Source organism: Neovison vison, chromosome 4, assembly GCF_020171115.1.
Source record: "Neovison vison isolate M4711 chromosome 4, ASM_NN_V1, whole genome shotgun sequence".
Classification (NCBI taxonomy): Eukaryota; Metazoa; Chordata; class Mammalia; order Carnivora; family Mustelidae; genus Neogale; species Neogale vison.
In genome coordinates, this window is record NC_058094.1 from 148,849,522 (window position 1) to 148,864,189 (window position 14,668).

Consider the following 14,668-nt stretch of genomic DNA (forward strand, 5'->3'; position numbering starts at 1 on the left):
TTTTTAAAGGTCTTGATTTTTATTTCAAAAACATAATTGATCTTGCCATGACCACTACATGTTAGATTTTTTTATGTTTAGAAAAAATGTGCAGCATATAGCTTTCCTTCAATTTATTAATCATTAATTTAGCATTGTGGTAAAACATTGTGCTGAGTTTTAAAAGGGTGAAAAGAGGGGTGCTTAGGTGGCTCAATGGGTTAAGCCTCTGCCTTTAGCTCAGGTCAAGATCCCAGGGTCCTGGGATTGAGTCCTGCATCGGGCTCTGCTCAGCAGGGAGCCTGCTTCTCCCTCTCTCTCTGCCTGCCTCTCTGCCTACTTGTGATCTCTCTCTCTGTCAAATAAATAAGTAAAATCTTTTAAAAAAAATAAAAGAGTAAAAAGATAGAAGGAACATAATCCTGACCTGAATCAATATAGAAATATCCTAAAAAAGTTTCAGTGGAGTATTTTATAAGTGTACAAATGGTGGCACAGGCAATATTCAAAATCCTGAACAATGTTATTAATCTAAGGTAACTTATTCATTACTCTCTAAATAACTTGATACTAATTGGCTTTGACAGCACAAGTAATTAAATAACATGTTAAATTTGATATCAAACAACTCAACGGTTATTTCTGTTCAAACAAAATAATGTAACTCTATATAACTTGTAATTAAAGGATTGTTTTCACTACTAAATAACTGATGTTCAGAAAATGATTAGCGTAGGAGAAAATAATGAATGGATATGAGTTTTCCTTTAATTGTAGTAAATTGTATTATTGACAAAGAGGAATTGAATCATCTCATAAATATTTGTCTCTCTGCTTAAGCAAAATAAAATAAAATACTAAATAAGAAAAGTAAACACTTATAGAGGGCATATAAAATCTTTCTAAGTTTCCAAGCACATATTCATAATAAATTCCCCATATGGTAATTTACCTGAAATTAAAATTTGAGAAAAGAAGTATATCCTAATTGCAAAGAAAAATGGGGGTTTTGAAAGCAAGAGGGAAAAAAATATTACCTAATAACAGCAACTTGACAGTTCTTGCATCTCGTTCAGCATCTTCCTGAAGCTTTTTCTCCAGTTCTTTGGATCTTTTGGCTGACTCCTTGCTCTCCGAGCTAATTCCGCTCCCCATCTCGTGGTGGTAGATACTTGTTAGTTTCTGTGCCTGAGCTTTCTCCAATGTGGAGCACAGCTCCGGCTTGGAGGGAAGATGCAGAAGCAGTGCTCTGCGGAGCTTCCTAACTGCCCATTCCCACACTCTCTGAGACCCTGCTTTGCCTAAAGAGATGCTTCAGAGCTGTCACCTGATCACAGGGCAAAACCACACAACCCCATGGTTATATGGCTAGAGGCAAAAGAGGAAATTCATTATGCTTTCAAATTAATGACCATTTATGGCACATCTTCAAAAACTTGCCCATCTTTCTTAAAGAACAGTGTATAATAATGTAGAACGTGGTGTAAATCTATACACTAAAGATAATCTGCAAGGAACAGTTCAATTGGAACATACCGTTGTTACTGTGATTTAAAGTTATTACTAATCAACAAGCTTGTATCTTCAGATATTTGAGTCTTCAAATTCTTCATAATCATTTTAATATCACTATCAGAATATTTATATTGAATCATCCAAATTTATAGTCTTGTATATTCAGATTATCACTCAAAATTATTGGAAATATCTTAGTATTAATTAGAAAACCGTTTTTTTTAAAAAATGGAAACAAATGCAGTTCTTATATTTATACATATTTTTGTATTGCCACAAACCTAGAATTCAACACACATTGCTTTTAATTTTTTTAAGATTTTATTTATTTATTTGACAGATCACAAGTAGAGAGGCAGGTGGAGAGAGATGAGGAAGCAGGTTCCCTGCTGAGCAGAGAGCCCGATAGGGGCTCGATCCCAGGCCCCTGAGACCATGACCTGAGCCGAAGGCAGAAGCCAAACACACCGAGGCACCCAGACGCCCCCATACTGCTTTTAAATTATTGATTTTAGTCTCCTAGAATCAGTCTTTAAAATTTGAGCTTTTACTGCTTGTGAGAAAACCAGTCTATCAACATTACTTTAGGGCCCACTTGGTGTAGACACTGAACAGTGTTCAATTTAGGCTGTGCATTCACTCTTTGGGGCCATTAAGCAACAGCTGCTGAGCTGGAAGGACTTTCATTGATTTGGTACCAAAGAAATAAAAAACAGTGTTCTTTGAAATGGTCGGTAATTTGGCTCTTCCTGAAAAGTAAGAACAGAAAATATGCCTGAATATGTTCCCTGCCTTTCACCTATCCCAATAGATACCATGCATTTGAAGATCTGCAAGGTTGGGGGCCAAAATTACATTATACAACTTTTTGTTTATCTGAGGCTTAGAAAAACACTCGTAAGGTAGTTGAGATATATTTATATATTCTATTTAATAATTACATAATTGACATATATCTCTCAGTTGAGATATATAATTAATAATTGAAATATATAATCATATAGAATTGATATATAATATAATCTTAAGAGATACATATATATTATATATATGGATATATATAACTACATGACAATTGAAATATGTAGAATTACATATAATTGATACATAATCTCAACTGAGATATATCTCAATTATGTAATTAATATATAGGCTGTATATTATATGTAGATATATAATACATAATTTTATAAACAGGGTTGGCTACCTGTGGCAGCAGGCAGATCTTTCAATGAATATTTTGGGATGTGTGAATGTGCCCTAGCCAGGAAATGATAGAATACAGTCAGCCCATCAACGTATCAGTGCTGTTCTTCTTTTGAGAACTTATGTAAAGTTTGAACAGGTGGGGTTTTGCATATTCACAAAAGAAGGAAATTTTAGGCTTCCAAATTAAATACATATTCCTGATTTGTTTACTTTTTCACACACAATATTAGGCTGCACTTATATAAGCATAGTCAAAACTCCTGGATTTCACCTCTCCACAGCCATGTTGTGATAGCACAGAGATGCGGAGAGGTGGGTACGCAAGGCTTCGTGCAAATAGTGTGGTATTGTTTTTACAATGCAAAAGGCCTGCCCCAAAGGAACAAGATGTGCACTGCTTCGTTTATTTATCCCCATCCCTGAACACAGAGTTCACTCTGACAGCAATGCAAAATAACAAAAATTAAAATATATTTGTTTTTGTCTACTGTTTCATGTCAAAATCAAATATACCTAGTACCTTGACTATACAAGATTCTTGTATGTTTCATAACAATTATAAACTAAGACACTTCATCTAATTTGCATTCAAGTAAATATGTCCCATAGCTTTTTGGTGGAGACATAACCTGGCCTTTGAAAAAGTATGCATCTTACTCAGCCTTCCTAAGTAGGTTATTAACTTTTTTTTTCATTTTGTTTTATTTTATTTCTTCTCAGTGTTCCAAAATTCATTGTTTATGTACCTTACCCAGTGCTCCATGCAACACGTACTCTCCGTAATACCCACTACCAGGCTCACCCAACATCCCACCCTCCTCCTGTCCAAAATCCTCAGTTGCTTCTCAGACCAACCATGAGAGACTGTGGACTCTGAGTAGGTTATTAAACTGACCAACATTTTCAGGGCTATTTATGATTTTCTGCATTGTGTAAAACTATAAACTTCTACTTTGCTGTGCAACCCAGAAGGTTTAGTCATCAATTTGGAGTTGATTATGTGATTTTTTTTCATCAGCGATTAAAATAAGCTTGATATAAAATTCAAGACGTTTCTATATTTAGAGGAGGCAGGCTGGGGAGAGCCAGGGAGAAAAGAATGGGTTCCTTTTTTCAGCTGTCTCCCCTGGGTACCTGGGCCACAGCTTTACTAATGAGCTAAGGTTGTTAATACAACTCTTAGCCTTGTGGCTGCACTTAGGATTATAGTTTTCTGGACTTAAGAAAATGATGAAAATTAAATAGTAAACTCCGATAGAGTAGGGACAGTATCTTCCTAGCTTGGATGTGGTCTACAGTATATGGCAGCGTTAGCCATAGAAAATGTTCAAAAATTATTTCTTGCTAATAAATGAGGTCTGGAGTCTTTTTTATTTCTTCTCCTCTGCCAAGGTGACAGTTTGGCTAGGGTTCCTTTCCAAGGTTCATTGTCATAGTGGGTCTATCTCAATAACCTAGAAATTTTAGGGTGTCTCCAAAAATCAATGGAAAAGCCCAGTTTTGGTCTGAAACAATGTCAGTATATACAATTACAACTGCTAGCCCAACATTTACCTTTTTTTATTTCCTTCAGCCTTAAAAATAACATTATCATACTCCCTTTATATGGTTAAACCTCCTTTCATAGTGAGAAAAAATGTTGACAATGGGGAAAGGTAACTAAATTAGATGCTTTTTATTCAGGGGACAAATATGGCCATAAATTTTGTTCTTGAAAATAAACATAAAACTATCCAAGACACTTTAAAAATAGAATTCTATGTCTTACCCAGCTGAAGGGATAGATTGCTCTGTGTATACACACACACACACACACACACACACACACACACACACCTTGAAGGCAAGAGAGATTGTAATGATTGTAATGGTGTGAATAATTTTTCCTCTTGGTATTTTTGGTCAGGGTCTCAGTGTAATCTTCAGAAGGGGACATTAGCCTTTAAAAAAAAAAGTCTGAGTAACCACTCTTTTAAAATCATAATTCCACATCTAGCTTGAGATGACATGCAATTATTCCATGCATTTCATAATGAGATTTCAAACCATATTTTTGTAGATGTCTCTTGCCAGTATTACCTGGGCTTCAAACTGGATTTCTCCGAGGATGTGTTATGTGGCTGACTTTAATAAGTGGCTTCAGTGGCTCAGCATCTTCTGAAAATTGTAAATGCAGGCTACCATCTGTATTATCCTTTATTTTGTTTCCATATTTTATTGGAGGTGTTGACTTCAGACATTGGGTCCCTGGGTGGATTGAGTCCTGGCTGCCTTAGCAATGACCTTTATTCTTATATATTCCCATGAAACTTGAGGCAAACCATCCCTCCTTTGCTAATGGTACTCAAATGTGCACTTCTGGGAGCTCTGTGCATGGTATTTCCACCAGAGAGTTCACATCTTTGGGGACTTCTTGAGAGCAGTCTTTTGATCTGGAGGGAATAGGACAAAACTTGCTGCTTCAAGTTAGTACATTCATGTGGTGCAATAAATTTACAATACAGGCATTAAGCAGCTCTTATGTCTTAAGAGGTAATACAAATAGGTATTTTCATTCATTGGAATGGATTTCTACATTTACTTATTCTGCATATTCTTTTTAGATTAGAATATGCTTATACAGAATGATTATTTGAAATTAAGAAAATGCTTTAATGCTTAATGGACAAGAGGGAGAATCTGAATTATCTCCCAAGGGGCCACTTTCTGTCCCAAATTCTGATCTTATTTAAGAGGTTTCTTACCGCATCTCTTTAATGCAGTGTTTCTACCACTTACCCCCTTAATCTTATTCCTCAGTCACTTCAGTTCTGTAATTGCAACCACCTCTTAGGTTTACAGATTTAGTCTCTGCTCTGTTGCACTCTAACCTGTCTGATTGTTTCAGGTTAAAATCCCTCAAACCCAAGTTTCATGATTATATTTTCCTTGTAGAAAAATCAAAGAACTCCTTCACCATGACTGCTTCCTGCCACCATATTCTCAGAATCTAGTTGGCACTCTCCAACTATCCCAATACATTTCCCATTACTTCCCATAACACATTCTGTATCATAGCTGGGTTTTTGTCTTTTTCCTAACTAGATGTCCCAACTTAGCTTTCACATATGCTTTCTTCCCTCAGTAGGAATATCCTGCCTTTCCATAGCTCAGTTTTTCCATAGTACCCATTCTTTAAGAACCTAATATGTATATTCTCCCTTACCCCCACAACTGCTACCATCCGTTGGGTGATCCTTTACTTTCCAAATTCCTAAGAGGAATCTGTTACTGGCTAGGTTGTTCTTCCTCATTAATGAGGCAGAATACTTTCCAGTGACCATGCCCTCTTCTGCTTCTCTTCTGCTTGCAAGCTCCAAACTAAGAATACATAGAAGAAAACCTTCCTTATTGAAATAATTGGTGAATAGTAAGTAGCTAAAGGAAATATGGCATTTGACACCTCTTTGCTCTGTCTTGAAAATATGTGATTCTCCTTTCTACATGATTGCAAGTATGAAATATTACTTCTAGAATGCCAGGAATTTATTAAACAGTTGATATATTTAACAACTGTTATGTACCAAGTATGGCAGATTCAGCAGAAAAGAAATTAAATAACACCTCTTATAGAGCTTATATTCTAGGGTGTGAGTATGAATGGGGGCTCACATTATTGTCTAATAAACATTGTCTGAAAAACATAATAAATATTAAAAGGATATAGAATTATAGATGGTGGCAAGTGTTAAAACAGAATTTTTTAAAAAAAAGAAGAAAAGGGGTACCTGGGTGGCTCAGTCAGTTAAGCATCAGCCTTCAGCTCAGGTCATGATCTCGAGGTCCTGGGATTGAGCCCTATACCAGGCTCTGTACTCAGCAGGGGGTCTGCTTTTCCCTCTCCCTCTCTGGGCTCTCCTCTTTTTTCTCTCTCAAATAAAATAAATAAATAAATGACAAAAACCCAGAATGAAATAAGAAGTATGAAGGTTGTGGTGAGGATGAGAGATTAGAATTTTATATAACTTGTCCAGGAAGACCTAACTGAAAAAGTAATTATTTTAGATCAAGTTTTCTAAAATCTGACTTTAATACAAAAAATGCATTCAGACAGGACATCTGGGTGGCTCAGTTGGTTAAGCAGCTGTCTTCACCTCTGGTCATGATCCCAGCGTCCTGGGATTGAGTTGCACATTGGGCTCCTTGCTCCGCAGGCTCCCTTCTACCACTCTGCTTCTCCCTCTACCACTCTGTCTGCCTGTGCTCGCTCTCTCTCTCTCTCTCTCTCTCTGACAAATAAATAAATAAAATCTTAAAAAAAAAAAGCATTCAGAAAATTTACCGGAAAGTGTTTTTTGGAACAATCCACATAAATGAGTAAAGCAAGCAATATTGTCAGGAGGAGGAATTAGATTGCAATGGAGTTGCAACAGAGAACTCAGCCATTCCTATGGGGAGCTCAAAATCTGAGATGGTCCTTTGGATTTATATTGAAATGAAGCACAAAGACTGGACCAATACACCTCCTTTAAGGACCATAACAGCCAGGACTTGGTGGGGCAGTATTTAAGGCATCCATTTGATATTCACTGTATTAAGTCTTAACCATATAAACCAAAAAAAGTGATAATGAGGATTTTGTCAACTACCATGTATATTTATTCCAATTATGCATTTAGGGACTTGAGAAGTGAGTACTGGCCAAGTCTATGAATCCAGTGGATCCACCGTAACCTCGATACAGTCCTGGATACCATTTATTACCCGCTTCCCATATGTCTCCGTTCTAGCATGAGGGCCATGATGCTATTGCTGGTCTCCAAGTATCAAAGTTAACACAGACCCATAAGGTATCTTTTATAAATCTTCACCCTATACATAAATCATGGTGTTGAAGTTCTGTCATTCATGAGGATCTTTTCAGTCATTGGATCGTGGCTTTGAGAAATAGCTCAGGTTAGAAATAGAACAAAAGTTCATAACACTTTTTTGATAGTGACCGTTCTTATCCTCCTAATGATTACCCTTCACTTTTCTGGTTGTTTAAATTAAGCAATACTCATATTGCCTACTCATTTATTTGGGCTTTAAGAACATTCTGTTCTGTGAACTTTTTTTGTAGATCTCTGCATATAAGGGTCTCCTGGCTGCCACTCTGACTTTGACTCTCATTCCAATAGTACACTTATTTTGTTCTCATAATTAAGTGCTGAAACCTGGTCTTTCTTATTTTGGGATCTTATTCTTATTGATTTGAGGAAGCCTAGGTCTGTAATTGAATTTTTTATTAACCGTTGCCTATAAAGAACTATCTCAGTGATGCTGAAATTTTCTTCACTGGTATATTTCTTATTATTTTAATACATAGAAAACTATTTGTTCATTTCCTAAAGTCTGATTGGTTTTCCAATCTAGGATACCAACTTCTTTAAGCCTCTTGTTGCCCTTCTCTACTATTTTCCATAGGAAAATCCTATATCCAGTCTTCTAAGAGCCATCCTTTAAAACGTGTTAATACCATCTCCCAGGGTGTTGGCACCCTGAATCATAGGGATAAGCTTCTGCAAGTTACCTCTCCTTGATCTAACGTTATGTCCCACCTTCCTTTGATCTAGCAACCTTAGAATTCAGTCATATATGTATATGATATATATGTATATGAATCTATTCTAGCCTCTGTACATGTTGGTTAATTTCTGTAGCTCTTTTGGTATGTGGCTCTTTCTTCTGGAGGCAGGTCCAGAGCTTCCCTGGCCAGGTTATGTCATAAGTAGATTATAGTTATTTACCTGATCTCTAAGAGCAGTGGGATTAGATCTTCACCAGGTTAAATGTTATGAGACAAAGGCCTCTGTGTTGTCTTCATGCAAGTGGATGTGTTAGCCTTAAAAAAGGAAGAGTATCCTACTTTTGTTAGTCGAGATGGTCCAAATCTAAGTATTCAAGATTTTTTGATGCATCAGACCAGGGATTCCTTTCCAGTGAGGACTTTGATTTTGGTGTGGTGGTCTTGTCAAGGTTGAAAATTCAATTTCTTTGGAACTCTCCTGCCCTTAAAGTTACATTCTACAGCTGATCATCAGTTTTTCTACCCTTACTTATACTACAAAAGATGAGAGTCTCTTTTTATGCAGCACAAGAGATCTGTTGGCTTTTGTATTTTGCATTTAATTGTTGATTAATCACTTTTGGCCCTTCATTGTCTTTATCTAGTGAATCCATAGTTCATCACTATAGTCCTTATAATTTCTGTTTTTCTTAACACAAACACTAATATTTTGCTCACCTATGCATCGACTGTCACTGGTATGCCATTTCAGGTGAAAAGCTTTCAAAACTAAACTGCTACTGAAGACAGGAGGTGTCAGTGATACACCTACCATCAATAAAGGGGGTCTAATTGTTCAGCTGGCTAGAAGTTGAGGGTAAGGGGTGGATAATCTCTTTCCAGTGTCCATTTTAGAGTCTGCTTGTTAAGTACACCCTTGTACCAGCTCTCTCAGATTAGGTTTCCTGAAACAGAATCTGAGACAGATTTACATGACACAGTGGGGTGGGGAATGCCCTTGGCAGATACGCCTTTACAGAATTAAGAGTCAAAACAAGGCCTGAGCAAAGGCTGGACTACAATGCATTTACAAGGAGTCTTTAGAATGAGTCGTCAAAGTCTGAGAAGGGAGAGGAAGCCTTATACCCCATCCCTCAGGTAGGATTTAAAACCTTGGGAAAGACAGCTCCTTTTGGTCAAGCACAGTTCCTCAAGAGAGACTCAGCAGCCAGCCAGCATTCCTGTCAGCTGAATGAACAAGAATCACAGTCATGAAAGGAGTTCTGAGTGGTGTAGCAGAATGCTCACTTCAGCAGTATTTAGGCAAGGACATCAAAGAGATGAGGAATAAAAACAAAATTGTCTGGAAAAAGACGAATCTGAGCAAAAGGAATGGTACCACGAAAGCCGTGAGGCAGACATTTTGCCTAGTGTGACTGAAGAATTGTGAGAGAACAAGAGTCGCTGGAGTAGAATGAGTGCAGGGATGTAGAAGAGTAAAGCAGGGTTAGTAAGTGTGGGAGTGGGTGGTCCAGACTGGTGAGAGACTCTTAGGTTATCTCATGACTTTGACTTTTTCTCTGAGATATTGGAAAACATGGCAGGGTTAGCAGAATTCTGAATAGCGTACTGAAAATTCATTAGGAAGATTTCACAATAATGAAAGTGAAAGGCAACATGGTTTAGGCTAGATTATCACCATGTAGCAAATGGCCAGATTTTTGGATGCAGGTTACAGGTAGAACTGACATAGTATGAGAGGTTCAGCATTTCAGAGAAGCCTGAATAATTAAGAGTGTAGTTGCTATATATTGAGTTGGGAAAGACTGTGAGATAAATTTGGTGGAGAAAGATCAGAAGCTCAATTTTGAATATCATATATTTGGAATAATTATTAGCCAAACTAAGTGTTTAAGCAGGCCATTTGTACATGAGTCTATGAGTAAAAGAGTGGCTCAGAAAATTCTAGCTAGAATATTATTTGGGAGTGATCAGCAAATGATGGAATTCAGAGCATTCAAAAGTAGACGATATAATCAAGGGACTATGTAAAGATAGAAACAAAGTTCAGAGGTTAGGTACAAGACTTGAAAGAAGGCTGAGAAGTTGTTGCTAATATGAAAGGAGATGAGTCAGGAAAACATACTGTCCTCCTAGAAGCCAAGGAAAGGGAGAGTTCTTAAGTGAAGGCAATGATTCACTCTGTCAAATGTTACTGATAAGAAAATATATTGAGAATTAATCTGATTCTAATCAGATCTACCACTAGCATTTTCAAGGAAGAATATCATTCAAAATTCATATACTAAACATCTAAATATTTATTATAAATCAAGCTAACAATTAGGGGGAAAATGTATTCTTTACTCTTAAAAAAAAAAAAAAGGAACTTCATAGTGCTGTGAAAAGACGTTCAAATTTAGCTTACTGAGGGCTTTTCAATACCAAAATATGAAAGAATGAGGATCCTGTCCCTCTTCTTTTCCACCATCAACTCTATGCTCTGCCATGACATAATTCTTCCATAGGCAAGCTCAGGCCAAACTTCTTAACACCATACAAGCAGGTGCTTATTGGCAATTTCTCTGGACTAAGGATGATTATACAGTTGGTGTGATCAACTCTTGAGGGTCAGACTCAAGAAAGAGGCCCATGAAGATCCTGAAGTGGACTTAAGTGATTTTAGCAGGAAATTAGGAGGTTGTGGTTTCCTGAAATATTTTCTAGAGGAAGAGCATAGGCTCTAAGCAGTCATGTCCTGGCCTCATGAACTCCTTGCTCTATGAAAAAATCCCTGAAGGGCCAGAGCAGGGATTTCTAAGTTGTGGGGCTCAGAAAAGGGTCCCCTCTTAATTGAATATAGAGGTGGTACAGAATTTAGAAGAATTGACCTTGATAACAGTGGTTTTAAAGAAGTATTAAGAGTGAAAAAATGGGGAAATTAGAGACTGCAAAAACTAAACTCTTATTGGACCTGACATCAAAGGGACAGAAGATTTATCTTCCCAAGGAACGAATGACAATGTCCCTTATACATGTCCATTGTTTAAATTAAAAACTGTTAGAAGGCCTAAAGAACAGAAACTAGTTTTGGGTTTTTTTTCTAGTTTTTAAGTTTTTGGTAATGTAAACAGTAAGATTTGAGAAACCATTATCCTAAAAACTTGAAATGCTCAATAATTTCTGTTTATGGAAATTACATAACATCCACCCCCACTTCTGACCATACATTCCCAGAAGAATCATTGAATTACGAGTTCAAATAAAACCTACCCTCCACCCTACACCAAAACATACCACTAAGACTAAAGAACTATAAGCCTACTGATGTTATCCATTATAGAAGACTTTCCATTTCCAAATATCTCTGGAAATATTTAACTTTGTGTTTCCATCTTGAAGGAAGACATCATAAAATAAAATGCCTTGTAAAAACAACAACAAAAACAACTTTTAAGCCTCTACTAGTTGATCTCAATCCACCTTTCTCCTGAATTTTACATTTCTCTCCTACATTTATTCTAAATTCTAGCCAAAATTAATCACTATTTTTCATACCTTTTTTTTTTGTTAGCCTTTCATGCCTTTCTTCATTAACCATGTGCTATTCTTGTTGCCTCAATGCCCTTTCTCATCTAAAAAATCTTAAATGCCCAGTTCAGTGTCACTGCATCTATTACTCTCAACTCTACCCAAATTTGAGCAGTTCATATATTGTCTGAAAATACAAAATGTTTCTGGGACCACTTTTACAGTAGTTGCTGAACTTACTGCAGCTCATTTAACATATTGATATATTTGGTTTATTATTTCTTGTTGGTTTGCAAGTAGCTTGGGGGCTTTCCTGGTATAATCTGAAACTGGCCCCCCAGTATAGAGGGCAGAGAAAGACTGAAGAAAGAGGTCACTCCACATTGGTAGGTGGCATTTTTAAGAAGGAAAGGAACTTATATACGAGGCTTGTCCTGGGTGATGGTAAGATGAGTAATTTTCTGCACCTGCCCATGAAGTCATAAAAGTTTATATAGAGGACTTACTAAGTTCAGTCACATATTCCACGTGGATGGTCTCAATTGCACATCACTATCTCAAGGCTATGCCCTTGGAGCAGCATCTGGGATCAGATAAGGCAAGTGGACCCCAGAATCCAAGGTCAGGGAAGAGGATGAGGAATCGCCAGTTGCTGGGTCCATCTCACGGGCCAACCAGCAGTCCCATCTTCTTGATAACCTCCCCCAACAATTATTCATACTAATTGATGAGCTGTTGGGATCAGATAAGGCAAGTGGACCCCAGAATCCAAGGTCAGGGAAGAAGGTAAGGAATTGCCAGTTGCTGGGTCCATCTCACGGGCCAAACAGCAGTCCCATCTTCTTGATAACCTCCCCCAACAATTATTCATACTAATTGATGAGCTGTAGGTTTTGGAGACAGAGAAATCTGAAAAGAATACCGCATGTTACTTGTACTTTGTAGAAGATTCTGTTGCAGAGTTCTGACTGAAGGTGGGAATATTCTGTATTTGCACAGTCCAATATACTAGCCACTAGCTGCCTGTGACTACTGAGCACTTGAAGTGAGTGCAAATAAAAACTAAATTTAAAATTGGATTCAATTTTTTTTTTAAATTTTGGGTTTAAATTTAAATAGGTACAAGTAGCTAAAAGCTTTCAGTTACTATGTACTTGGCCTACATGTGTACAGTGAGATTTCCTGTGTAACTGTCATCACAATCCATTCATCTCACCACATGCAAACTCTTGAGGTAATGCTGCTCTCATTCATATCTCACCCAGTCATTGCAACACTGCACTGCACATGCCACCTTTGGCCTCCTTTCTATGACTCATGCTAACTAACCCTAATGTGAGGGTTTTGCCCTTCCCCCACACTACTCAAAACATGTGAAAGCCTAAAAACAGTCACAGAGCCATTACTCACCAGACACTAGCTCCTGATCCAGTATTTTCTTTCCTATTCCTTGTGGTTCCTATTTTCTTTGTGCCAAGGGGTCAGAGAGACATTATTGGGTGCTTGATGGTAGCAGGAAGAAAAGGTCATCTGTTTCAGCAACTACACATATTTCTCTACCTTTGTTGTGCTAGCAAAAGAATGATTTCATGTTTCCATTGAATTATTTTTCCCTAGAAAATCCTCAAATGATTTCTGTACCTTTTTAACAATTTTTATATCTCTACTGAAGTTTTGAACTGTGGTCATACCGCAGAAGGATATTCCTAAAGAATATAAAAAAAATGGATCGGTCAATAATAAAATACACAAGAAAAGAGAACTGTGGTACAAGAGTTTTATGGTTAATGTCCCAAGAATTGTAAGGGACACCTTGGTGGTTCAGTCAGTTAAGTGTCTGACTCTTGGTTTCAGCTCAAGTCATGATCTCAGGTTGTAAGACTGAGCCCGGTGTTGGGCTCCATGCTTAGTGGGGAGTCTGTTCAAGATTATCTTCCTCTCCCTTTGCCCTTTCCCCAGCTCCTCTGTCTCTTTCTCTCTAAAACAAAACAAAACAAAACAAAACCTTAAAAAAAATACCCGTACACACATATATGCATAAAGATTCAAGGAATTCAGAGGAGAGACCTATTACTTTTGTATCGTTTACATATAAGGAATCTTGTATGAAGTTACGCTTTTAGCTATGCTTTGAATTATAGGTAAAATTTCAAATAGATAAAATAAAATGCATATAGAGCACAGTATAGACGACCACAAAGACATGGAATTTGTAAGCATATGATTCTCTTGGTAGTTGTATCACGCTTTGCAGATTTCTTAGTAAAAACTGATTTTTCTTCCCTTGTAAAGTGAGAGACTTACACCATTCTTTCTGTTATTTGAAGATTAGATAATAATGTCTGCAAAACTCCCCCCATGGTGCTCGGAGGATTGCAGGATTTCAGTACAGAGTAGCATTATGACTTTTCCAGATGCAGGAAGCTGTTTGTCCTGAGAACCAGAGGCAGGAATTCCCACAGACTCAAGAGAGTTTAAGAGACACCGAGGTGAGTTACCAAGAACAGATCAGTTTGGCTCAAAAATTCTGTGTATTTGGGAGCAATGTGAGACAATTTAGAAAAATAGATTGAAACAAGATTGTGAAAGGCATTTTATTCCAAGTTAAAAAGTTTATCATCTAGATGGGAAAGAGCTGATGAATGTTCTTCAGTAATACCGTAACCAAGTAGAAGTGGTGTTTTGAGAGTAGAAACTCATGTACCATACTTGGAAAAAAGAGAGATAGGAATAAAGCATCAAGTCAGGAGTCCAGCACGGTAGTTGAAACATTAGAAAATATGGATTAGAATTAGGATATCAAATGTGGAAAAGTGATATTTGTATCACTTAAAGGTAATACAAATAGAAGAAATCATATCTTCAAAAATGTAGATGATGCTTTATGAAAAGGAGAACATGGAATGA

At 37.1% G+C, this 14,668-nt stretch overlaps 1 protein-coding gene across 1 annotated transcript in view; it reads right to left on the minus strand.

The window, feature by feature from the left end:
• Window positions 1-1,134, minus strand: part of GNAT3 (G protein subunit alpha transducin 3) — a 55,164-nt gene extending 54,030 nt beyond the window's left edge. The window contains exon 1 of the mRNA XM_044245901.1: window positions 1,017-1,134. Within this exon, the coding sequence (XP_044101836.1) occupies window positions 1,017-1,134 (118 nt within the window). The remainder of the gene's footprint in view (window positions 1-1,016) is intronic.
• Between the last annotated feature and the right edge of the window lie 13,534 nt (window positions 1,135-14,668).